Raw genomic sequence first — 25,342 nt, forward strand, 5'->3', positions numbered from 1 at the left:
CGGCTGGCAGTGACTGGAGGTTCAGGTCAATTTATCATTGCAAACCCATAGGCCAGTGAGGTTAGGTCTTCTGAAGGAATGTTCTGGGACTCTCACTTCTTAGGCCTCCAGTTGTCCCTTTCCCTTGGTCACCATTACTGAGTAAGTGAATGGTGGGGAAGCTGCACTAAGATGTACCAGCCAGCATGGACCAGCTGGCAGTCTGGGAAGGGCTCTGCCGCCCTGGGCTGGGGAATGTGGAAGGAAGGGCGGCTGGTGGTGATCTGCCCTGAGTGCTCTGCAGCATAAACTCACTTTGGCCTCACAGCAGCCCCAAGCGCTAAACCAGGACACCCGCACCCACAGAATGCCACTCCTTGCGCAGCATCACATCTGAGAAGTGGCAGTGCCAGGATTTGATTTGAAACTATGCTGTTGCCCACTCGGCCTCAACTAGCCCCTGCCCTCCAGGAGTAAGAGGAGGCTGGAATGAAAGCGTGGACAAGAAGGAATCACAGGATGTAAGTCAAGTTAGTTGCTCAGTCGTGTCTGGCTCTTTGCAATCCCATGGACTGTCCATGGGATTCTCCAGGCAAGAATACTGGATTGGGTTGCCATTTCCTTCTCCAGGTGATCTTCCTAACCCAAGGATTGAACCCCAGTCTCCTGCACTACAGGCAGATTGTTTACCGTCTGAGCCACCGAGGAAGCCTGTAGGTCCGGAAGCACCCAGAAGCAGGGCAGCTCTGCTGACCGGGCACCTGCTTGCCTCTCTTGTTCTACAGTTTTCTCACCTCTCCCCGCAGGAGGGAAATGCCCAGGCCTCCATGTGATGGGTTCCCCCTGCCTTATGGCTTCTGGGGGCCTCTGTGCTGGAAGAGGGACCCCTGCATGGAGATTTATACCCTAAGTACCCAAAATAGGCTTGTGCTTTCTCAGACAAGTCTGGGTTTCTAACAACCGTGAGCTTGGCCTCAGTGCAGGGCAGGTCCCAGCTCATGGGTCCTTCAGAAAGGTTTGAAAATGGGACTGACGTTGGAGGGCTTGGGGGCTCTAATTTCTCCTTGTCTCTAGTTCTAACTCCCTTGAAGATGCAAACATCCATGTTGCTGTTTTAGCGCGCAGGGCCCATGCTCTGGGGCATCCTAGAAGAAGTGCACTGATGGCCGCAGTGGGCAGAGGGCCCAAGGGCAGGTTTCAATCCTGAGCCTCAGGGTCAGGGTCCCCCCAGGGAGCTGCCCTGGATGCCAGCCAGTTGGAGCCCTCACACCTTCTCTCCAGGTGGGCAGGGAGGAGATGAGGCGACATCAGTGCCAGTTCAGCCCAGAAAGATGGAACCCAGAGGCCAGTGTGCAGCTGTGGACTGGTTCTACCATCCTCCTTGTGCCTGGGGTGGGTGAGGGACTGGGGGACACACTGGGACCCTGGTGGTCTTTTGATATCAGAAATCTGATATCCTGCCTTTGGAGTGCCCCATTTCCCCAGGGACATGCCCATCCCCTAACACCCGGGTCTCTCTGGGAGCCCAGACTGCCCCATTCCTTCCTCCTCCTGGTGGTGCCGCCTACCCCTGACCCCCTCCCAGTGCCCCCCACTCCACCCCCCAACAGCTTTTCTCTCCACTGTAAAGCTGTTTGTGGCTCTTTGTGTGATTAAAGTAATTCCCACTAAAGTAATTCATTCTTCTCTGAATGACCTGTAGGCTTGATTCTTCCAGGGCACCTTTGCGTTTCAAGTAGAGCATTTGTACAAAAAAAATTAAGCGTTAATTGGTAGAGTGAGAAGGCAATTATTTTGGAAGGGAGTGGACTTTCCCAGGCCCTTCCCTGCCATCCTCTTGGCTCCTTCAGGGGTCACTGCCCCCCTTCCCAGTTCTTGGAGGGTGCAGCTGGGATATGCCAAGGGAGGTGTCTGCCGAGGATGAAAGGGAGGAAAAGAGCAGTGGTTCTAATTGAAAACTTTTTACGGTGGGACCTCTAGAATCAAGTTTTTATTTTCCCAAGGTTTGTTCTATTATCACTGATTTCTTAACACTCTCTCACAAAGGAGCTCACATCAGTCCGCAGCTTTCTGACAATGTACATTATTCTTTCGCTGTCACTTCGGTCGTGCCCAACTCTTTGTGACCCCGTGAACTACAGCCCTCCAGGCTCCCCTGTCTATGGGATTTCCTAAGCAAGAATACTGGAGTGGGTTGCCATTTCCTTTTTCAGCGGATCTTCCCGACCCAAGAATCAAACCCGAGTCTCCTACGGCTCCTGCATTGCAGGAATCTTTACCACTGAGCCACCAGAGAAGCCCACATTATCTTAGGTTTTTGTTTTGCCCCAGACTGGTGAGAATCTCCTGTGGTGGGAGAGGGCTGGTGTTGGGAACCACCGACCAGGTGGCCCCTGGAAACCCTCCAGCTCTCAAAACCACGGCTTTCAAACACCGTGGTCTCGCTGTATTAAAGATGCATTTTCAAAGGTTAATAATTAATGGCAATGTTAATTTATCATAGTTTCACATAACATTCTATAATAGAAGTGGCCCCAGGAGAGAGGATGGTAAAGGAGATTGAGGACCAGATAGAGAAGAAGTGGACAGAAAGCTAGAGGGTAGGGTAGGTGGAGTAACCGCCCTTCCCAGTTGGATGATCTCCTAGGACCTGGGGAAGAGTCTTGGGCTGCAGGAGGCAGTTTTATATAGTCTTGGCCCAGAGTGTGTGTGTGTGTGCTTGCATGTGCATGCACACGCAGATGCGCGCAACATGTGTGTTCAATGGCCTGGCTTCCTGAACTAATTCTAATCTGCTGGCACCTATGCCTGATCCCCAAGCGAAAGACACCAAACAAGAAAAGCAATGTCTTAGAGTGGGGGAGGGGTAGAGAAACAGCAGGAAGGACCGAGGCCCTGGTGCTCTAACAGAGGGACCCTTCTGTTTCCAGTCTGGATTTGGTTTCTCAGAAGCCGCCCAGCCTGGCCCCAGGAGGCTTAGCTCACAGGGCATTCTCGTTGCTGTTCCAGGTGTGTGCGGCTGCTGCGGTGCCCTGCGCCCCAGGTACAAAAGGCTGGTGGACAACATCTTCCCTGAGGATCCCGAGGTGGGTCGCATCTCCTGCCACCAGTGTGCCTCTCACTGTCTCACCCGATCCAGGGCCCTAGGGGCTGCCACAAGGAGAGGCGAGCCCCCCAAGGCCATTCAGACACACCGAAACCACAGCCGCAGCCCTGTCAGTGACCAGAGGCAGTTGGAAGCCTGAAAGCTGAGGATCTTCGGACCCCTCTGAAGGCAAGATCTGCAGAGGGCTCGGAAGTTTGTCTTGGTGCTTCCGGCTGCTGCTGAGCATCTTTCTCACTTGTCTCTCTCTGAGTGATAGTTCCTGGAGCCACTAACTCTCTGGAGGGTACTATTTCCCTGACATCAGGTGTGAGCATTTCCCTTCCTGGGTTTTGGCTCTGGAGCTCATGGTCTTCTGTGTGCTCCCTCGGGTATCTGCTAGGTGTCAGGTGGGCACATGAGATGCCTGGTTTCTTGGTTTCCAAGCCGCCACTCAACTGTCAGACTGCAATGTGGGTCATGTGGTTTCAGAAATGTCAAGGTGTGATGTACTTGACTTGCTCTCTAGAAATCAATGGCCTTTTCTTGATGGGCAGGGGTTGGGGAGGTCACATTTCCAGCATCCTCTGGACTATTCCCTGAAAGCTATAGAATAGAGCTGCCTTCTTTCTGTTCACTTCTTGATTTTGGAGATCCAAAACATTTTAATTCTGGGTTGCTTTCACTGAAGTCTTGTCATCCATTCATATACACACGCATTCACACACATATCTATGCATTCATGAACATATACATATAAGTGTGTAAACCCATATCATATACACATGCACACATACATGTACATTTCTATCACTTACCGTTTTTATTTATAGCTAGCACACTTTGGGCTAGGTTGTGAGCTCCTAGAGAGCGGGGTCTATGTTTTAATCATCTCTGTATCCCCGAAACCCACATGATACCTGTCACATACATGATGGGCACTCTGTTAAACATTGATTAAATTGAATGATCACTTTTTTTGGACTTGAACTCTTCTAGCCATCACATGGCTACAGTGAGGATGACCTGTCTTTTACAGGATGGCCTGGTGAAGACCAACATGGAGAAGCTGACCTTCTATGCCCTCTCAGCTCCTGAAAAGCTTGATCGCATTGGCGCCTACCTCTCTGAAAGGCTCATCCGTGACGTGGGTCGTCATCGATATGGGTAAGTAGTATGAGAGGGGGAGAGAGATTTTCAGAGATTATATAATATTATATTTTTAGGGCAATACTTAGGGTCCTCAATGAAAAAGTCAACTGCAGGAGAGACATGTCTGTTACCTACTGTCACGATCTGGAGTGGGGTGGATGTAAAGGGAACACTAAGATGTTTCTAGTGGCGCTGCTGATGGGACAGAGGGAAAAGCAGATCCAGGGCAGTTGTCTGTAAGTCCCATTGGTTCTATTCTCCATGACGCCTTTTATATCCATCCCCTACTTTCCTCTGCTCCTACCTTTTTCCTGGTGCAGACTCCGGGTTACTGCAGTGGCCTTGGAAATAGTCTCCCTGCCTCCCATCTTTCCTGTTCTCGCCCTTCCAGATCAATCCTGCTAGCTGTGATCATTAAAACAGACCCAAAGCTATACTTTCCTGGCTCCTTTAGCTTCCAATCCAAGCTCCTCAGCCTGACTTCTAAGGTCTTCCACTGCTGCTGCTGCTGCTAAGTCACTTCAGTCATGTCCGACTCTGTATGACCCCATAGATGGAAGCCCACCAGGCTCCCCCGTCCCTGGGATTCTCCAGGCAAGAACAATGGAGTGGGTTGCCATTTCCTTCTCCAATGCAGGAAAGTGAAAAGTGAAAGTGAAGTCGCTTAGTCGTGTCTGACTCTTCACGACCCCATGGACTGCAGCCTACCAGGCTCCTCTGTCCATTGGATTTTCCAGGCAAGAGTGCTGGAGTGGGGTGCCATTGCCTTCTCCAAGGTCTTCCATTACCTGCCCCCAAATTGCCTTTGCATGCGTGCTCAGTCACTTCAATCATGTCCAATTGTTCGCGACCCTATGGGTGACAGCACACCAGGCTCCTCTGCCCCTGGGATTCTCCAGGCAAGAATACTAGAGTGGATTGCCACACCCTCCTCCAGGAGATCTTCCTGACCCAGGGATTGAACCTGTATCTCCTATGTTTCCTGAATTGCAGGCGGATATGTTTTACCACTGAGCCACCAAGGAAGCCCCAAACTGCCTTTAACCCCAGCCAAACCCACCACAAGTGCCATAGCTGCTCTACACCTCCTCCAGATGGACTAGCTAATGACCCCCCACCTCACTCTCTGGCTTCTGTGCTTTTGCCGTGATTACCTCCCTGGACCCTCTCTGTCCTGCCCCCCAGGTACCACCTGTCACCCCCACCATCCTCCAAGGCCCTTTCCTCCTGATGAGGAAGGTGGAGTGAGAACCAGGGGTGAGAATATGCACTGTGCTGACAGTGTATAGAGGTCCACCCTCCATAGGACCCACCAGCCACTCTCACATCAAGCTACCCCTGATAGAAAAACAAGACTGAAAACAATTCATTTCTATATCCCTTTCTATTAATATAATAAAATTAGGTTAACATGCTCAATAAAAAGGGCATGAATATACTGAACATGCTGATTATATAAATCGCCTTGACATATTATAAAGCAGGCTCAAGCAAGTACAATAAAAATATCTTTATCCTAGATTGAACCTGAAACTAATATGCAAGCAATGACATTAAACATTTAATACTAATTTTGCCTGCCCTCTCTGCAGTGATGGTTCTCTCAGTAAAAAATGTCCTGTAGCTAGCAGAGCCACTTAGAAGCATTCCACTGCCCTCAGAACTATCACTCAAAATTGGCATCATTCTGTTAAAAATAGCCATTGCAGTGTCTAAGTATTTAAAGCCTTGATGGCCTCACTGGGGGCTTTAATCATAAACATTGGGAGAAGAGAAATCTGTTAGATCTGTTCTCTGGGTCTCTTCCTGCTTCTTCCCCGAGTTTCCTTACCCAGCTCCGCACTCATCACCATTGTCCTAACCACTGATGGCAGCTTTGGAGTAGCAAAATATTCACCTACAGACAGGGGAGATGGTGTGAGGAGCCGTCTCCCTGCCATCATTCAGGTGTTTGTGTTTATGATTTGACCATATACATGAGAACTTTGGGTGTTGGACCAAGTGGTAGAACCACCCTCCTCGACAGGCATGTGTTTAGCATCAGGGGTGATAACTCAGTGTGGGCGGAGAGAGAATAAGATAAGAATTTCAAGGTATTTCTCCTTGGTGTGGGCTACGATGGACAGTGAGATGCAGAGCAACAAAAAGCAAGAATTCCTCCTATTTTCCTCCTTTCATTTCAGCCCAGTTGCTAGAACACCCCTAGAAACTGAAGAGCAAGGGAGGTAACAGCAATTGTGGCTGAGACTTGGGGTTGAGTGACCCCAGAGCAATGACCACATGTAGAAGGCTGCAGTGGAACCTGTCAGATTGGGACTTCGCTGGTGGTCCAGTGGCTAAGACTCCAAGCTCCCAGTGCAGGGGCCCCAGGGTTTGATCCCTGGTCAGGGAACTAGATCCCACATGCTGCAACTAAGAGTTTGAACACCATAACTAAAAAAACCAAAAAACAAAAATCCCAAATGTCACAATGAAGATCCAAGATCCTGTGTGTTACAGCTAAGACCTGGTGCAGCCAAATAAGTCAACTAAAAAAAAAATTATTTAAAAAAGTGAATCGTCAGGTTCCCCAGTGACTGGAGGATGGAGACACCCATGCCAAAAGAGTTGAGCTACTTCCCCAGGAGCCTGGGCCTGGTACTGACTTAGTGGGGCTCTCAAGAGATATACAGTCCCCCAGAGGGACTCTGAACCCTGTTAGAGAGTGGAGCTGACCCTGCAGACAGAGATTTTGCAGATTCCTACCAGACAGAAAGGTTCATCCTTCCCTTCCTTGGCTGACGTCAACCCCTGCTTCTGGGCTCCTAAAACCAGGAAGTTTCTGTTCGGTAGGGAGAACTTGACTGCATACATTCAGACTGCCCAGAATGAGAGGTTCTTCGTCAAGACTGCTGCTCTCTGAGTGGTTCTCAGTCGACGACTGACCCAGCTAAAGCTGCCCCCTCTCTCTGCCAGCTGGTCCCCATCTCTGACCCTGTATCTGCACTCCTTTCCAACCAACTCTGGTTCCTAGACCTTGCATGCTGGCTCCTCCTTTCCCAGAGGGTCCTAAGGCCGCTCCTTGCTGAATGAGAGGTGTTCAAGCAGCAAGTGTGACAGTGTTAGTAGCTCAGTTGTGCCCGACTCTTTGCAACCCCGTGGACTGTAGCCCACCAGGCTCCCCTATCCATGGAATTCTCCAGGAAAGAATACTGGAGTGGGTTGCCATTTCCTGCTCCCAGGGATCCTCCCCCAAGGAGTGAACCTGGGGCTCCTGCATTGCAGGCAGATTCTTTGCCATCCCAGCCACCAGGGAAGCAGAAGCAGCTGCTTATTCTAGAATTCAATTCAAGGAACTTCCTGACTCTCCCCAGCACCAGGCCCCCTGCGTATTTTTCTCAGTTGTTATAACTCACCTTCTGCTTTGTTTGGCCCATGACCCTGAGTTCCTGTTGTTGTAACCTACTAACTGGCCACTCTTAACCTCAGTTACTGCCCATGAACTCCAGTCCATCCCAGATTCCTTGATTTCTGCTGGGAAGCCCTACTAGTGGATCCAAGACCCTTGGTCATCCCCTGCTGCTGTGGTCTGTGTGCCGCTCTTGCCTTCTCCCCTAGGCCTCTGCAGTAGGTTAGTCTTCACCTTCGACCTTCCCCACCCTGCTCCAACAACCCAGTCAGGTCCATTTCTCAGAACTATTATTACACTGGATCCCTTTCAGGATCCCAAGTTCAGATTAGATCTCCGCTGAGACTGATCTGGTCCCAGTCCTGCGCAGTGAACATCACCCTGAGAAGCCTGTGCTCTCTCCCTTTGAGATTATGGATATAAAGCATAGGACGTACCCAGGAAGGTTATTGTAAGATAGGACCAAAGCAGTGAGCATTAAACTAGGAGGTTCCAAGATCCCACTAACTTCTAGTCTTTTGAGATACTTTGAAAAGTTTAAGTTCTCAATTACAGTCCTTCCTTCCCTAGTGTTAGGATTAAAGATGAGGATTGAAAGAGAGTGTATTCAAAGGGGCTTCCCAGGTAGCACTAGTGGTGAAGAACCTGCCTGCCAATGCAGGAGACCTAAGAGATGCAGGTTTGATCCTTGGGTTGGAAAGCTCCCCTGGAGAAGGAAATGGCAACCTGCTCCAATATCCTTGCCTGGAGAATTCCATGGACAGAGGAGCCTGGCGGGCTGCAGTCCATGGGGTCACACAGAGTCAGACACAACTGAAGTGACTGAGCACACAGCATGTATGTATTCAAATAACAAGGCTTTAGAACTTCCCTAGTGGTCCAGTGATTAAGGCTCTGTCTTCCAATGCAAAGAGTTCAAGTTTGACCCCTGGTCAGGGAGCTAAGGTCCCACATGCCTCTTGGCCAAAAAGCCAAAACATGAAACAGAAGCAATATTGAAACAAATTCAATAAAAACTTCAAAAATGATCCACACCAAAAGAAAACAAAAATCTTCAAGAAAAAGAAGGGAACTTAAACTTCATTTACTTTTCAGTTTCACTTCTACCATAATTTTCACTTTCCATCAAAATTTCCACTCCTGGTAATTAGACAATTTTTTTTCTCCCCCTGGCTAGCAAAGGACAGTTTTCCTTATCAGGACTTTCTGGGAATTTTTTTACAGGAAAAGGAAAAGCAGCAATCTAAGCTCTGGGGTTTGGGAGGCCTTCTAGTTTCTTCTCTTGCCAAACCCCACCCCGTCCCTTCCTTTCCCTCATTTAAACTCTGTAAAATAATGGTGAAACCCTTCATATTGAAGGACGCTGGGATGATTCATGTCATGTCTGACTCTTTGTGACTCCCATGGACCATAGCCCGCCAGGCTCTTCTGTCCATGGAATTTTTTAAGCAAGAATACTGGAGTGGGTTGCCATTTCCTACTCCAGGGGATCTTCCCAACCCAGGAATTGAACCTGCGTCTCTTGCAGCTCCTGCATTGGCAGGCGGATTCTTTACCAATGTGTCACCTGGCATGCTCTGGGATGATTCATAGAAGAAGAGAATTCCATGCTGCTGCCTGCTCCCATTTCTCAGCTGCCGTGTTTCATTGCCAGAATATGTGCATGTTTCCCTGCCAGCCCTTTGGAAGGGCCCCACCCCAGGCTGCTCCCTCAACCCTGCAAGAGTCAGCCTGCTTCATGACCTACACGGTGGACCCAGAATGTGCCAGGCTTGGGTCTGCAAGATCTTAAGATTTTAATAACTTAAGATACTAGTATCTTAAGTTGTTTTCAATTTTTACTAATTTATTTTGGCATGGGTAAGATCTTAGTTCTCCCACCAGGGATTGAACCTGTGCCCCCTGCAGTGAACTCTGGAGTCTTAACCACTGGGCTGCCAGGGAGGTCCTTAGAATGAATCTTTTAATTCATCCCCTATTATATACATGGCCTATAAACCTGACGCTGGGCAGCTTCTTGAAGAGAGGCCTTTTCCTACTTGCTTTGACTTACAGGCATCAGCCTGATTCCTCAGCACCCCGGTAGGTTTGGAGTTGTCCACTCTCTCTGTCTGGCCTGCATTTTGTTTATATCAGGAAGTACTTTTCTGTTCCATGGGGTTTGACTCTGCGGGTAGAGGGATCGCCGCCCTGTAATAGGCACATGAGCCACACTCCGCATCCACAGAGTCTCAAGTGACTCCCGCCTCCTGCAGGATGGAGTCATGTTCAGCCCTCACTTCTCTTGCCTGTGAGTTGCTTTGGATTGCTCAGGTTTCTAAAGCACTCCTAAATCTGATTATCAGATACTTGTGTTATTTAGGTATAAAGAGACTTAAATATACTGGCTCCAGCAGTAGAAGAAATCAACCCTGAATATTCATTGGAAGGACTGATGCTGAAGTTGAAGCTCCAATAATTAGGCCACCTGATGCAAACGGCTGACTCAGAAAAGACCCCGATGCTGGGAAAGATTGAGGGCAGGATGAGAGGGAGTGACAGAAGATGAGATGGTTGGATGGCATCATTGACTCAATGGACATGAGTTTGAGCAAGCTCCGGGAGATGGTGAAGGACAGGGATGCCTGGCGTGCTGCAGTCCATGGGACTGAAGAGAATTGGACACGACAGAGAGACTGAAAAACAACCAGCAGTAGAGAAGTATTTTTTCTCTCTCTCAAGCAATAATCCAGTCTGGGCCAATGGGCTCTGTTCCATAAGGTCATCTGGGGCTTTCACCTCTTGCCATCCAGTTGCCCCCACTCCACAACCAGCAGGAAGAGAGAAGAGAGGACTCAGAGGACAGGGCAAGCCTGTTTTTCAAGCAAATGATGCTCGACACCGCTTGCATCACTCCCCCTCATGTTAATGGCAATGTTTAAGTCATGTGGCCTCACCTAGCAGCAGGAGAGGCTGGGAAATGTTCCCAATGAGCAGTCACAGTTCAGACAAACTTCTAAATAACCAGTGAGAAGGGCAAAAATAGTTTCCAGGGGAGACATCTAGCATTCTGCCCCAGACACCTAAATCCTTAATGAAAACTATAACATTTTTAACCAGGTTAGCTTTGCTGAGGCTGCCTTATTAGAAGTTAAAAATAACCCTTTTTTCTGTGTAAGTCTGCCTTGCTTTCTTTAGAATGCAAATACTTTGTAAGTAGGGGATGTATCTTTCCTGACATGCCTTACCTGACCGTATGCTCGTTACGTCACTATTGTGGGATAAATGTTGGGTTTGAGTTTAGGCATGCATCCCTAATTCTCAGTAGGAATTTGATTTGTGGCATTTTTCTTGGGATTTAAGAGAGGCATTGAAGACGATCACAATTAGGGGTTGTCCTACAAAGACTAGCCTGGAAAGGCTTGGGTATTTTAACTTTTTCAATGTAATTTAATTTTTTTTTAATTTGGTCATGCCATGCTGCTTGTGGGTATCTTAGTTCCCTGACCAGAGATTGAACCTAGGCCCTCAGAAGTGAAAGCACAGAGTCCTAACTGCTAGACTGCCAGGGAATTCCCAGGGCTGGGTATTTTTTAGCACGGAGAAGAGAAGAACATGGTAAAAGAGATTGTTGTTATCAAGTGGTTAAAGGGCTGGCAGGCAGAAGGTTCAGTCCTCTTTTTTGCTGTTTCTGAAAGTAGAATTGTGAATAAAGGATAGGGGTTATTAGGTTTTCTTTCTGCTCAAATTTCCTCGTGAAATGGTATACCTTGTCTGTCCTCATATTCTTCGTGTGTAAAATAAGGGGCTTGATGAATTCACCTCTAGGCTCCCTTGCAGCTCTGCTTCATTCTGCTTCTCAGTGCTGGGCTGGAGTGGGTACTTGATGGTACAGCTGTCCAGACATGGCAACCTGGGAAGAGCTGTATTAGCTGGATGCTGCCCAGGTGGTTACTGCACTGCCATCGAGGTTGTCCCAGACATGTGGTGCAGGTGATTGAGTGATGAGGCTGAATACTTTGTGATGAGTACTGAGTACTCAGCATGAGGCTGAGTGATGGTGGTGGCGCTGCTTTCCCCAGATACGTGTGCATCGCCATGGAGGCGCTGGACCAGCTGCTCATGGCCTGTCACTGCCAGAGCATCAATCTCTTCGTGGAGAGTTTCCTCAAGATGGTGGCCAAGCTGCTTGAGTCAGAGAAACCCAATCTGCAGATCCTCGGCACCAACTCGGTAAGGAGGTCTGAGGGGCCCTGGAGGGTGGGCATGGTGGGGAGAGCGGGACAGAACTTCTGGGTCGGCTTTGTTATGATCCATTCCTATTTGTTTTCTGATGTTTAAAAATGATTTTTCCCTTAAATAACTATAGGTGGGGCCCCAGTAGATATTAAAGTAGAAAGGGGGGTATTCCTTTGAGAGCAGGCAGTGCCCAGCACCCTCGAAGCTTGGCCCCTGACTCCATGGGGCATACTTTGAAAGCTGTCCAGGTTGTGCTTCTTTCAAAGATAGAATACATTGATGTTCACAGGACAGAGGCATCAGGTAAGTGGAAAGATCACGGGGAAGCAGGAGGCAGGGCTTCTGGCTTAGTTCTGCCCTTTCCTAGCTGGGTAACCTCGAGAAGGTTATCTTTCATGAGCCTAGCTTTTCAGTGATACCATGAGTGGATTGGACTCAGTCCAAGCTCTGTAACATAACTTATCCCTGAACAAGTGGCTGCTATCTGCTTCTGGTGTGTGGAGAGAAGAACTATCAGTTGTGTCAAGAATTCCCAAGTTTGAAGGGATAGTTTGAGAGTTTGGAATGGACATGTACACACTGCTGTGTTTAAAATAGGTAACCAAGAAGGACCTACTGTATGGCACATGGAACTCTGCTCAATGTTATGTGGCAGCCTGGATGGGAGGGGAATTTGGGAGAGGATGGATGCAGGTATACGTATGGCTGAGTTTGTTCGCTGTTCACCTGAAACTGTCACAACACTGTTCATCAGCTATACCCTGATACAAAATAAAAAGTTTAAACAACAACAAAAAAGAGCTCCCAACTTCCTAAGCATCTGTCCTGCTTGAATATCCCAGTTGCTTTCTTCAATTTCTTGCTCTCTCTCTCAGTTCCTTTCCCTTCAGGGAATACTTTCAGCTCTAGGCCTTCAAGCAGCTTGGTGTTGAAAGCCCTGACATGCAACTATTTTACAGATATCACCAGAAAAAAAAGGAAAGTTTAAGGTTTGTGCTCTTAGCTTTCCCAACCTGACTTTTCTGAATCTTTATTGCACAGGTCACAACTGCTTTCCTCTTCTTAAGTTGATTTAACCAGAAGATGGTCTTTCAACTCTTCTTTCAAAGACCAAAACTAACCACCTATTCCCCTCTTTCCTCTCTCTGTGAACCAGCTGCCTTTGATAAATTACATATACAGTAGCAAGGGTAAAGTCTTTTGTCATGTTGCCCTGGCAACTGCTTCAGATACCATTTCACTTGTCCTGTTTAAGATAACTATAGTCTGGAAAAGAACATCTAAATGGAAGATAAACCACTCATCAATGTGTCCACACGGCATCTCCCCAGGGGGAGATATAGAAGCAGGTGGCTGCCAGCCCCAGAGTTCCCTGCAGCACACCCTGGCCCCTGGTGCGCATTTTGTTAGCAACAGCCTTGAAAATTCCAGATCCTGCAAATTCCTCAATTCCTCATCACAGTGAATCACTGCATTAGCAAGAGAGCAGTTGACTAATGATTAGTGTACTGCAGACAGTGGAGATTATATAAGGACAGGTGATTATAAATGAGTCAGATAATTGCAGGAGGTTCAGAGTTCAGCTTCAGAGGCAACCTTGGCTAGCAGAAAGATGCTCTTTCCAGCTCTCCAAGCCTGAGACTTCTCTCTGTTTCTTCCTTCTTTCTTAATGGATATTTATCCAGCCTGTGCTTGACCACCCCAAGGTTTGAAGCTGTGCTGAAATTCATCACCCCCCAAAAAATCTGATTTTGCTAATACCATTCCTGCATATCATATGCAGTATAGGTTTTAAAATTTATTTGATGCCTTCAAGTCTTTAATGAGAATATCTGAACTTGAGGTGACGTTGAGGGATCAGGAGTCAGGAGATGATGGAGCCAACTAAGCTCAACTATTTGCTTAGAGATTTATTTCTGCACACCTGCCTTATTGCCTGGTGGGTCCAAATGTAAGTTCTGGGAACAGTGCAGTGACCATGCGCTCTGACTTTTGAGGTCACTCTAAGGATAAACTGAAAATATTAAATATGAAAATGCTGAGGTTATTTACATAAGCGATCTAATAAATGAACCTAGTATAAATAACAAAATACTATGAAGGATCATGGATTTAAAGTTTGTACTTTCATCCTTACCTCACAGCATATATAAAAATTCACTCAAGGACTTCCCTGGTGGCCCAGAGGTGGGGAGTCCGCCTTGCAATGCAGGAGATGTAGGTTCAGTCCTGGGTCCAGGAAGACTCCAAATGTCCTCAGGTCACAACTAAGACCCAATGCAGCCAAATAAACAAATGAATATTTTTTTAAAAAATTAACTCAAAATAGATCAAAGACCTAAATATAAGAGTTAAACTTAACGAACTCTTAGAAGAAATATATGGATGTATCTTTATGGTCTTGAATTTTGCAGCGGATTCTTCAATATGATAGTAAAAACAAAAGCAACAAGAAAAAATAAATAAATTTGACTTCTTCAAAATTAAAAACTTTTATGCATCAAAGGACACTACAGAACAAAAGACAACTACAGAATGAGAGAAAATGTTTGTGATTTTCATACACAGTAAGGGCTCAGTAACCAGAATATATGAAAAACTCTTACAACTCAACAACAAAAAGAAAACCCAGTTAAAAATGGGCAAAGGACTTGAGTAGACATTTCTCCAAAGAAGATATACAAATGTCGAAAAAGCACATGAACTGATGCTCAGCATCACTAATTATTACAGAAATGCAGGTCAGAAATCATAGAGATACTTCTTCACACCCACTAGGTTGTTTGTATATTTTTTTAATCCTATAAAATGACATGTTGGTGAGGATGTGTAGAAATTAGAACCCTTGTACCTTGCTAGCAGAGCTGTGAAACAGTGTAGACACTGTGGAAAACAGTTTATTGGTTCCTCCAAAAGTTAAACATACAGAATTACCATATGACTCAGCAATACTCCCTGGATATGTACCAAAGAGAACAGAAAACAGATACTCAAACAAATACTTGTATACCAATGTTTCTGGCAGCACGATTCATAGTAGCCAGAAGGTGGACACAACCAGAAGGTCACATATTGTATTTCCATTTCAGTGAGATACCAGAATAGGTGAATCCATAGAGACAGAAGACAGATTAGTGTTTGCCAGGGGCTGGGGTGGGTGGGGGGACAGGAATAGAAAGTGACTGATGGATGACCAAGATGTGGGTTTCCTTTTGGGGTTCTGCTTTAGTTGCCAAACATTGTGAATGTATTGAATGCGACTGAATTTTTCACTTTAAAAGGGTTCACTTTTTGTTTTGTGAATTTTACCCAAATTTTTAACAATTGTGCTTTCATCTCAGATTGTGGCATACAGCCCTTTGTGTTTACACTGCACCCCAGCCTGAAGGCAAGAACACTCAGAGGCAGCACAGAAGCCAGTCCCTTGGGAGGGGAGGGAAGCTCTTGAAGCATGTCAGGACCCGGTGGGGGGAGGTCTCTCCTCCCGGTAAAGCAGAGGGGCTGTGACTTGCCTGGAGGCTCTGTGAATGTGAAAGCCGCTTAGTCATGTCCGGCTCTTTGCAACCCCATGGACTGTAGCCCACCAGGCTCCTCTGTCCATGGAATTCTCCAGGCAAGAAGGCTAGAGTGGGTTGCCATTCCCTTCTCCAGCGTATCTTTCCAATTCAGGGATTGAACCCGGGTCTCCTGCATTGCAGGCAGATTCTTTACCATCTGAGCCACTAAGAAACCACCCTCCCCGCTTCAAGACCTCACCTCTCAGACGCCTTCCCTTCCCTCTACCCAGGGTCAGCTCCCTCTGAGGCTCCCTTTCTTGGCCTCCCCGCCAGGAGGAGCCAGCAGGAACCAGGCTCCTGTCCACCTGCTGCAGTCATGCCCTGCCTTCTGCACCCAAATGCCCCACTCAGAGAACCACCCTCAGAAAACTGCCTGATGTGAGGACTGGGGCATCTACAGATGCATGCTTTAAAGTTGACTTGGGCTTTCACGGCGGTTCCTTATCCATTCTCTGACCACCGGCTTCTCTCATCTTCTCAGTGGTCACTAGAGACCTCCTGTTGTCTCCTCAAGCACCGTCCTGAATCTGCTTCCTCAGTCTCAGAGGTGGTCTTGCCTTCTTCTGTTCACTGAGCAAACGGGGACTATCTGCTGGGGGTCCCTCAACTTGTATCCATCTTTTTCTTCCCCGAAGGTTCCCTTCTCCTCAGGAATCTCCCTACATCCATGATTTTTCTCTGCATGTCTCCACTCTTCCCCTTTTTCTGATTCCTTCCCTTAGTCTAAATATAAGTTCAAAACTTCCACTATAAAACAAAAGAAACAAAGCAAACACGGGAAAGAAAACTAAAAAAAATTTACATTCTGCATAACCACAGAGTTATGAACCACCTTCAGCTCACCTGACAAAACTTGCCATCTTTCCCTGATTTTAAAAAATTATCTGATTCAAAATCAAATTTCCCTCATAGTCCCCCTGTTGTCTTGTATTACTGTCTTTCAAATCAGGATTCAGTATAGATCACATGTTTATTTTGTTTTCGGTGTCTCTTATGTCTCTTAACCTGTCCCAACCCCTCTCCCATCCCTCTTCATTTTTCATGGTGTTGGCCAGGTCATCACTTTGTAGAAAGTCCCACATTCTGGATTTGTCTGACATCTCCTTGCGGTGTTCTTCGTTTTGCTCTCTTGTCTCCTGTACTTCCCACAGACTAGAATTTGGTCTGAATGTTTGATTGGATGCAGTTAAATACCTTTGGGGCATAACGCTTCATGGAGAGTGCTGGGCACTGAGCATCTAAAAGGGGCAAAAGTGTCTGGCAGCCCACTTCTATGGATGCTAAGTGCCATCCCAAGTTAGGGTGGTGACAGCCAACTCTCTCAGTTGTAAAAGTTTTTGTGTGTGTGTCTTTGCACTGGTGGCTCAGACGGTAAAGCGTCTGCCTACAGTGCGGGAGACCCGGGTTAGATCCCTGGGTCAGGAGGATCCCCTGGAGAAGGAAATGGCAGTCCACTCCAGTAGTCTTGCCTGGAAAATCCCATGGACGGAGGAGCCTAGTAGGCTACTGTCCATGGGGTTGCAAATAGTCGGACACGACTGAGTGACTTCACTATCTACTATCTATTGCACTTAGAAATCTGTGGAAACCATGCAAACAACCCATTCTTCACTCAACTTCCAGCTGATGTTTCTATCTCTGGTAGCATTTCTCCCTGCTGACTGCACCTTCTTCATACTCCCTTGACTTCCTGGCCCTGTCACCCCAGCTCTTCCCACCTGGCCCATCCTTCTTAGTTTCTATGGTTGGCTAAATAATGGTCCCCTACCTATATCCACATCCTAATCACTGACACCCATGAATGTACCTTAGATGACAGAAGGGACTTGGCAGGTTTGATCAAGTTAAGGATCTTGTGATAAGGAGATTCTCCATGTGCTCCCATCTTTCTAAGAGGGAGGCAGGAGGATCAGAGTCAGACAGCAGATCAGGAATAGAGAGAAAGAAGTTTGAAGATGCTCCTCTGCTGGCCATGAAGATGGTGGAAGGGGGCCATGAGCCAAAGAATGTGGGTGGCTTCTGGAAGCTAGAAAAGTCAAGGAAACAGATGCTCTCCTGGAAGCGTCCAGAAGGAATGAAACCCTGCAGACCCATTTGAGACTTTTTTTTCGTTTACTTTTATTTTTGGCTGTACTGGGTCTTCAGTGCTGCATGCGGGCTCTCTCTAGTTGCTGTGCTCGGGCTTCTCACTGTCGGCTTCCCTGGTTGCAGAGCACAGACTCTAAGCCTGCTGGCTCAGCAGTCATCACACACTGGCGTAGTTGCCCTGTGGCATGTGGGATCTTCCTGGACCAGGGATCTAACCTGGATTAAGGTGCATTCTTAAACACTGGACCACTAGGCAAGCCCCCATTTTAGACTTCTGACCTCCAGAACTGTAAAGTAATAAATTTGTGTCAGATTAGGCCACTAAATTGTGCTTTTTATTACAGCACTAAATTATTATGGCAGCAATAGGAAACTAAGACAGTTTCCTTGAGTGATTCTTTTCCTCCATGTCCCCCTGAAATGTCTGTGGTCTCCAAGGTTACTGCTCTATCCTCTTCTCTGTGTGCTCCCTCTGAACAATTGTGGTTTTAACTGTCACCTATAGACTAGAAATTCTCTTGTCTCCCACACCAGGGTAGAAATCAGCACTGCTGAAAAACCAGCAGGCTAAATGTGGGTTCCATGAAGGGAGATGGGGACAGCACTGTGATGCTGGGGGAACAGCTCAGGACACAGGGGTCAGGCCCAGCAAATGATGAGGGTTTCAGAGCAGAAGCAGCCCGGGCTTCCCTGGGTCTGTACTTCCCAAGTGTAGGCCTTGGAGGCTGGCTAGCACGTGGGGCTATTTGGGACCAGAGAGGTCACCTTTTCGGGCAGCAACACTGGGCTTTCCCAGGAGTTTTTAAAACCACCGTCAGTTTTGCAAAGAATCTTGAAGGAGGAAAGCTGTACTATGGGTAGACAGGGGAGGGTGTCCTAGGGCTTCCCAGGTGGTGCTAGTGGTAAAGAACCTGCCTGCCATTTCAGGAGATGTAAGAGACACGAGTTCAATCCCTGGGTTGGGAAGATCCCCTGGAGAAGGAAATGGCTACCCCCCACTCCAGTATTCTTGCCTGGAGAATCCCACAGACAGAGGAGCCTGGTGGGACAGTCCATAGGGTCACAAAGAGTCAGACACGATTGAAGTGGCTTAGCACACATGGACACAGGGGAGGGTGCCCTAGGTGGAGGGACTCACCTTGGCCAGCAGTCAGACAATTTGCAGGGCACCAAATGGCAACCCACTCCAGTGTTCTTACCTGGAGAATCCCAGGGACGGGGGAGCCTGGTGGGCTGCTGTCTATGGGGTCGCATAGAGTCGGACACGACTGAAGCGACTTAGCAGCAGCAGCAGCAACATGTCACAGTAGGACTGTTCCTTCGGCTTTAAGGAAAACTTCTCCCAGGACTAGCTATAAACAAAAGCAGATGGGAGAATGGATAGGGGATGTTAAAGTCAAACTGTGTGGTTCTACTGGGTATATACCCTGAGGAAACCATAATTGAAAAAGACACATCTACCTCAATGTTCAATGCAGCACTATTTACAATAGCTAGGACATGAAAGCAACCTAGATGTCCATTGACAGATGAATGGGTAAGGAAGTTGCGGTACATATACACAGTGGAATATTACTCAGCTATAAAAAGGAATGCATTTGAGTCAGTTCTAATGAGGGGGATGAACCTGGAGCCTATTATACAGAGTGAAGGAAGTCAGAAAGAGAAAGGCAAATGTTACATATTAACACACACACACGTACACACACACATATATATATATATGGAATCTAGAAAGATAGTACTGATGATCCTACTCACAGGGCAGCAAAGGAAACACAGACATAAAGAACAAGCTTTTGGACACAGTGGGAGAAGAGTGTGGGATGATTGAGAAAATAGCACTGAGACATACACATTACCATGTGTAAAATAGATAGCCAGTGGGAGTTTGCTATATGACGCAGGGAACCCAAAGCTGGTGCTCTCTGACAACCTAGAGGGGTGGGATGGGGGGGAGGTCGGTAGGGGGTTCAAGAGGGACAGGACATATATATACCTATGGCCAATTCATATTGATGTATGGCTGAAACCATCACAGTATTGGAAAGTAATTAGCCTCTAATTTTAAAAAAAGGTAAGTGCGGTTTATGAGATCTTTCCCAACTAGGGTTCATCTTAGTGCAGCAAAACAACTTTCTTCTTATGAAGGTGAACAGAGTAAAAAGGCCTGCAGTCCTAGATCCACCAAAGAGTCGGGGTTTCTCAATACCCAGTATTTTAGACCATGGTTCTGTTGTTGACAGCAGGAAATTGTGTGGCTCAGATATCCAACTACAGAAAAGAGGAGGCTGGCTTGTGCTTGGAGAGACTTGGCTAGCGCTGAAGTAAGGCCGACCAGCAGCTCAGCTTCTATTTTCCAGACCCAGGGAGGGCAGGTTTTGCAATGTCAATATTTGGAGCTTGCTTTCTCTCTATTGACCCAACCGCTTAGTGACTCTCAGTTTTCATTCAACTGTGGCTCTTTCCTGCCTGTGCCAGAGGGTGGGTGAGCAACTCCTGCAAGCATAGCACCCTTTGTTGCGTATGAAGAGCTGAAACTTTGATCATGAAAGGGTGGCTCTAGCAGTGCCCATGGCCTTTGAAATGTCACATCTTCACAGTCTCCAATTTGTTGCTATGGAGACCTTCCTCATCGTGACAATGTCTTTAAAAAATAAAACAAAAAGCCCTACTTTATTATTTTTTATGCATTAGACAAGTAGCATTTTAACGAAAGCCATTCTTAAGGTATGAACTAGCAGTGATCGGCATGAAGTTGACAGGAAGTTCCTGCTGTTTCAGGCATTTAAAAACATTAGTGGGTCACACAAGTACAGGGGCCCAGTGGAAACTCATTAAGTACAGACAGCAAGCCCAAAATCCACTGTGGGAAAAATGGGGTGGCAACTGTTACCGGTGATGGACTGGTCATACAATTCTATGAGGTAGCTGCTCTTGCTAGCCCCATTGTACAGATGGGGTGGCTGAGGCACAGAGAGCCTCAGATCAGCCTCCTAGTAGTCTGGCTTCAAACCTCTTCTCATAATCATGACACTGTTCTGCCTCTAATAGGAGGAATGGAGGCTCTGCTTTAAAGCCCAGAGTCTCAGCCCCCGTCTCAGCCAGCTTTGGGCATGTTTCCCACGTGGACTTCTACAGTGTGTGTGGCCCCATGACCAGGGCCCTTCGATTTGATCCTCTGAACCACGATTACCAAAGTTTCCATTTTGGCCTCCTCTCATCAGTGCTGGAGGACTCAGGAGCAGCTTAAGGTGGGCTTTCTTGGAGCAGCACCCATGGGGATACTCAGGCCAGCATTCCCTGACCATATCATCTCTGTTGTCCAACTTTCAGACTTGGGGAAGGGAAGCTCCTCCTATCAAGCTACCAAACCAAAGGTTCCCAAGGATGCTCAGAGATCCTGGTACCAAAAAGTGGCTGTTTTATTAGCCCTGATGCCACTCATAATGTAATAAATGGGGCTCACACCCTGTGGATGGCATCAAGTACAATCTCGTCCCCAGATCTTGTAACAGAGCAAGAATCTTAGAGAACAAGGCAATGGAATAATCAGCCTGAGCTGGGAGGCTGTAGCCTCCTGGGCAGTTCTGGGCCTCAGAGACAGAGACACTTGCTCATTGGAAGAAAAGCTATGACAAACCTAGACAGTGTATTAAAAAGCAGAGACATCACTTTGCTGACAAAGGTCCATATAGTTGAAGTTTTCCCAGTAGTCATGTACGGATGTGAGAGTTGGACCATAAAGAAAGCTGAGCACCAAAGAGTTGATGCTTTTGAAGTGTGATGCTGGAGAAGACTCTTGAGAGTCCCTTGGACTGTAAGGAGATCCAACCAGTCCATCCTAAAGGAAATCAACCCTGAATATTCATTGGAAGGACTGATGCTGAAGCTGAAGCTCCAATACTTTGGCCACCTGACGCGAAGACCCGACTCATTAGAAAAGACTGTGATGCTGGGAAAGATTGAGAGCATGAGGAGAACGGGGCGACAGAAGATGAGATGGTTGGATGGCATCACCGACTCAGTGGACATGAGTTTGAGCAAACTCCAGGAGATAGTGAAGGACAGGGAAGCCTGGCATGCTGCAGTCCACAGGGTCGCAAAGAGTCAGACACGACTGAGCAACTGAACAACAACAAAGATCCCCATCTGGGCTTCCCAGGTGGTGCTAGTGGTAAAGAACCCGCCTGCCAATGCAGGAGACATAAGAAATGGGAGTTTGATACCTGGGTCAGGAGGATCCCCTGGAGAAGGTAATGACAACCCGCTCTAGTATTCTTGCCTGGAGAATCCCCATGGACAGAGGAGCCCGGTGGGCTACAGTCCATGGGGTCCCAGAGTTGGACATGACTGAAGTGACTTGGTTTACACAAGGTCCTCTCCAGTGGTATCTTCATCCTCTGCACATTCCCCCTGACAGCTGCCCCCATCCCCAGAGCAACGCTCCTGGGTCGTTTGGTCTGAGGCGCTAGAGGAAGCCAGGATCAAGAGCAAAGCCGGAGGTTTTCTGGGCAGAGCTCTGCTGGAGAAACCTGCAGTGAGGCCTCTGTGTTGATACCCGGGTTTTTCCTGCAGGACCCTGGGCAATTATGTAACATTTGTGGAGACCAGTCTCTTTGTCTTCAAAGCGAGAATAATAATCTCTCTCTAAATTAGAGTCATTTTATGAAATGAAATAGCTGATACATATAAAATGCTTAGGGTATGATACCTGTATGTTCTAAACACCATTGCTATTAGCCTATCAACTCCCACACCAGTGACCATGAAGTTATTCATTCTCCTGATACATATTTGGGTCTACACAGTCAATATATATTTAGGACCAGGTCTCTTTTTTTTTAGTTATTTATTATTCTTTTAAATTTTGGCTGTGCTGGGTCTTCATTGCGCTGCTCGGGGTTTTCCTGTTGTGGAGCTTGGGCTCTAAAGTGCACAGGCTCAGTAGTTGCCTGCAGGTGGGCTAGTTGCTCCAGGGCACGTGGGATCTTAGTTCCCTGACCAGGGAGCAAACCAGTGCCCCCTGCACTGGAAGCCAAGTTCTTAACCACTGGACCACCAGGGAAGTCTCAGGGACCAAGTCTTTCTTTAACAATGTCTCCTTCTTTATTACTGGCCTCTTTTATTCTTCAGTCTTGTTTCAATTATTTTGAAAGGCACACACTCTTGCATACACAGACTTATCTTAAACTGCCTTATCATATCTGAAGTAGATGGAGTATCAGTAAAAGAAAGAACTATAATAAATGAAGGGCTGCTTATTTCTCACATGGGAAGACCAAGACATAAGAGAAGACAAATGCCTCACTCAGAGGTCCTCCTGCCAGTTAGAGGCAGATCTGTAGTTAGAACCGCATAGCTGCATGACTCCTCTCACCTGATGGACCAAACCAGGCTTCTGATTCGGGGAGTGAAGCCTGGGACCATCTCCGTGGTGGTTAAGAGCAGCGATGCACCCGTATTTAGCTCCAACCTCTGTATCAACTCTGGTAGCTCAGCTGGCAAAGAATCTGCCTGCAACGCAGGAGAAAGAAAGAAAATGAAGTCGTTCAGTCGTGTCTGACTCTTTGCGACCCCGTGGACTGTAGCCTACCAGACTTCTCCGTCCATAGGATTCTCCAGGCAAGAATATTGGAGTGGGTTGCCATTTCCTTCTCAGGGGATCTTCTCAACCCAGGGATCAAACCCAGGTCTCCCGCATTACAAGCAGATACTTGACCCTCTGAGCCACCAGGACCTGGTTCAATTCCTGGGTCAGGAAGATCCACTGGAGAAGGGATAGGCTACCCACTCCAGTATTCTTGGGCTTCCCTGGTAGCTCAACTGGTAAAGAATCTGCCCACAATGTCGGAGACCTGGGTTCCATTCCTGGGTTGGGAAGATCCCCTGGAGAGGGAAATAGCTACCCACTCCAATATTCTGGCCTGGAGAATTCCATGGACTATACAGTCACAAAGAGTCAGACATAACTGAGCGAATTTCCCTCACTCTGTATCGGCCTGACTTTGTGTTCTAGCCTGCAGGGTTTAGGAAGATCACATAGCCAAACCACAGCTTTATCGTTGTTTCTGGAACTCCCGAACTTATGTCTAATCAATGATCTTGTGATCACATGGATTAACACTACACTTCTGCATTACGACATCAATAAATCAAGCAATGTCATTTGGATTTGTTGCTAATAGCAGAATAATCACTTCCAAATACATATATACATTTTAGATGTATCTCTGAAGGAAAGATTTCCTTATTTGCTTTGCATGTTGAGATCTTTGAGTCAGCAGAAAATAAATGTGTATTTATTACTGCAAGAACAAAATGCTATAATAATTAAGAATGCTTGTGGGTTGCCAATTTTCATCCCCAAAAAAGTTATTAACAACTTTTAAGTATTTAAATGGGGACAACAGGTTGATGATACTGAATATTGTGAGAGTGTACTAACTAGATAATTTTAGTAATAACAGTATGTCTTTTTTGAACCAACAAAAGTTTGTAAAAATTGAATAATAGTACAAGGCAGAATAATGGAGAATATAGTCTAAATCAAATCTGTTTAGAGTTGTTTGTAGTACTAAGCAAAATAAGCTGTAAGAATTATATTTCATTTTGGGTAATTTAACTCCACTCAGTCTGTGATTCTCGCTTCTCCGCGGGGCTCGGTAGAAATCAAGTCCCTATTTAGAACTGCAAATTCGCAGCACAGCGATGGCAGAAGGGATCTAGCAGCTGAGAATGCTGAGCAAGACTTAATGAACTGAAATGGCGCATCTTCAACACATACTCAAAATTTTCACAATGAAACGTAGTTACGGTTTCTAATCAAAGTTCAGATTTGCCCTGATTTCCCAGAATGTCTTCTAGGGAGGTGCTCTATGCTTTAGGATTGGCTTTTGCTCAATTGCAGCATTGCTCTGCGAAGCCTCTCAGCCTGTGTTTTTGGGGCAGCTCTGGATGTTAATGGGAACAGGAGTTTAAGTGACAGAGCTCCCCTTTTCTCTTCCATTCTCTGCTCACCTAGCAGGGAAGGGCCAGGGATTCCTGTCTCATATAGACAAGAAAGGGGAGCAGAATTTGGTACTCAGATCTCCAGAACTTGGTTCTCAAATCTCACAGTGTGCTCTGGGAAGCAGACTAGAGCTGGATCCAAGGGTGTGTGTGTTTCCCGAGATGTGTTAGCCTGTGGCTTTCCTATGGCAAAGGGTCTGGGGACACCAAGTGCCAGAGCCCAAAGGTGGGGAGCGTGGCGGGTCACCTTCCTGTCATTTCTCCCTCTCCTCTGCCACACACAGTTTGTGAAGTTCGCCAACATCGAGGAGGACACCCCGTCCTACCATCGGAGCTACGATTTCTTCGTGTCTCGCTTCAGTGAGATGTGCCACTCCAGCCACGAGGACTTGGAGATCAAGACTAAGTGAGTATAAGGCAGGAGCACCAGCGGGTCCCCAGAGCTCCCAGCCCCGACTGCGTGTCTAATTTTACCGCACTTACCACAGCTCTGGTGTTGCTGGCAGGGAAAAGGTTCCCAGCGGGACTTAGGTGAGCTGTGCTCCCTGTACCGTACGTGTTTTCTAAAGGAACGGCCTCAAGGGACAGAATACAGAGTGAGGTGTAAGGTCATGGTCCTCTGAGCCCAATCTGAGAGCCAGCCACTTACACACACACACACACACACACACACACACACACACACACACACACACACGCTCTCTGTTGAGAAGTGCATGCGCTTACACACCCCAGAAATACTCCCGCTTTCCACTCTCCATCAAAACAGTGTGTTAGTGTTAGTCGCTCAGTAGTGTCTGACTCTGCAACCCTGTGGATTGTAACCTGCCAGGCTCCCCTGTCCATTGGATTCTCCAAGCAAGAATA

At 47.1% G+C, this 25,342-nt stretch overlaps 1 protein-coding gene across 2 annotated transcripts in view; it reads left to right on the forward strand.

Moving 5' to 3' along the window:
* The window catches only part of EFR3B (EFR3 homolog B), a 96,554-nt gene that overhangs the window by 39,753 nt on the left and 31,459 nt on the right, over positions 1–25,342 (forward strand). For both annotated transcript variants that reach the window (XM_069582779.1, XM_069582780.1), the window contains exons 2-5: positions 2,989–3,065; positions 4,101–4,228; positions 11,663–11,813; positions 24,760–24,881. In XM_069582779.1, the coding sequence (XP_069438880.1) occupies positions 2,989–3,065; positions 4,101–4,228; positions 11,663–11,813; positions 24,760–24,881 (478 nt within the window). The remainder of the gene's footprint in view (positions 1–2,988; positions 3,066–4,100; positions 4,229–11,662; positions 11,814–24,759; positions 24,882–25,342) is intronic.

This window comes from Ovis canadensis, chromosome 3 (assembly GCF_042477335.2).
Source record: "Ovis canadensis isolate MfBH-ARS-UI-01 breed Bighorn chromosome 3, ARS-UI_OviCan_v2, whole genome shotgun sequence".
Lineage (NCBI taxonomy): Eukaryota > Metazoa > Chordata > Mammalia > Artiodactyla > Bovidae > Ovis > Ovis canadensis.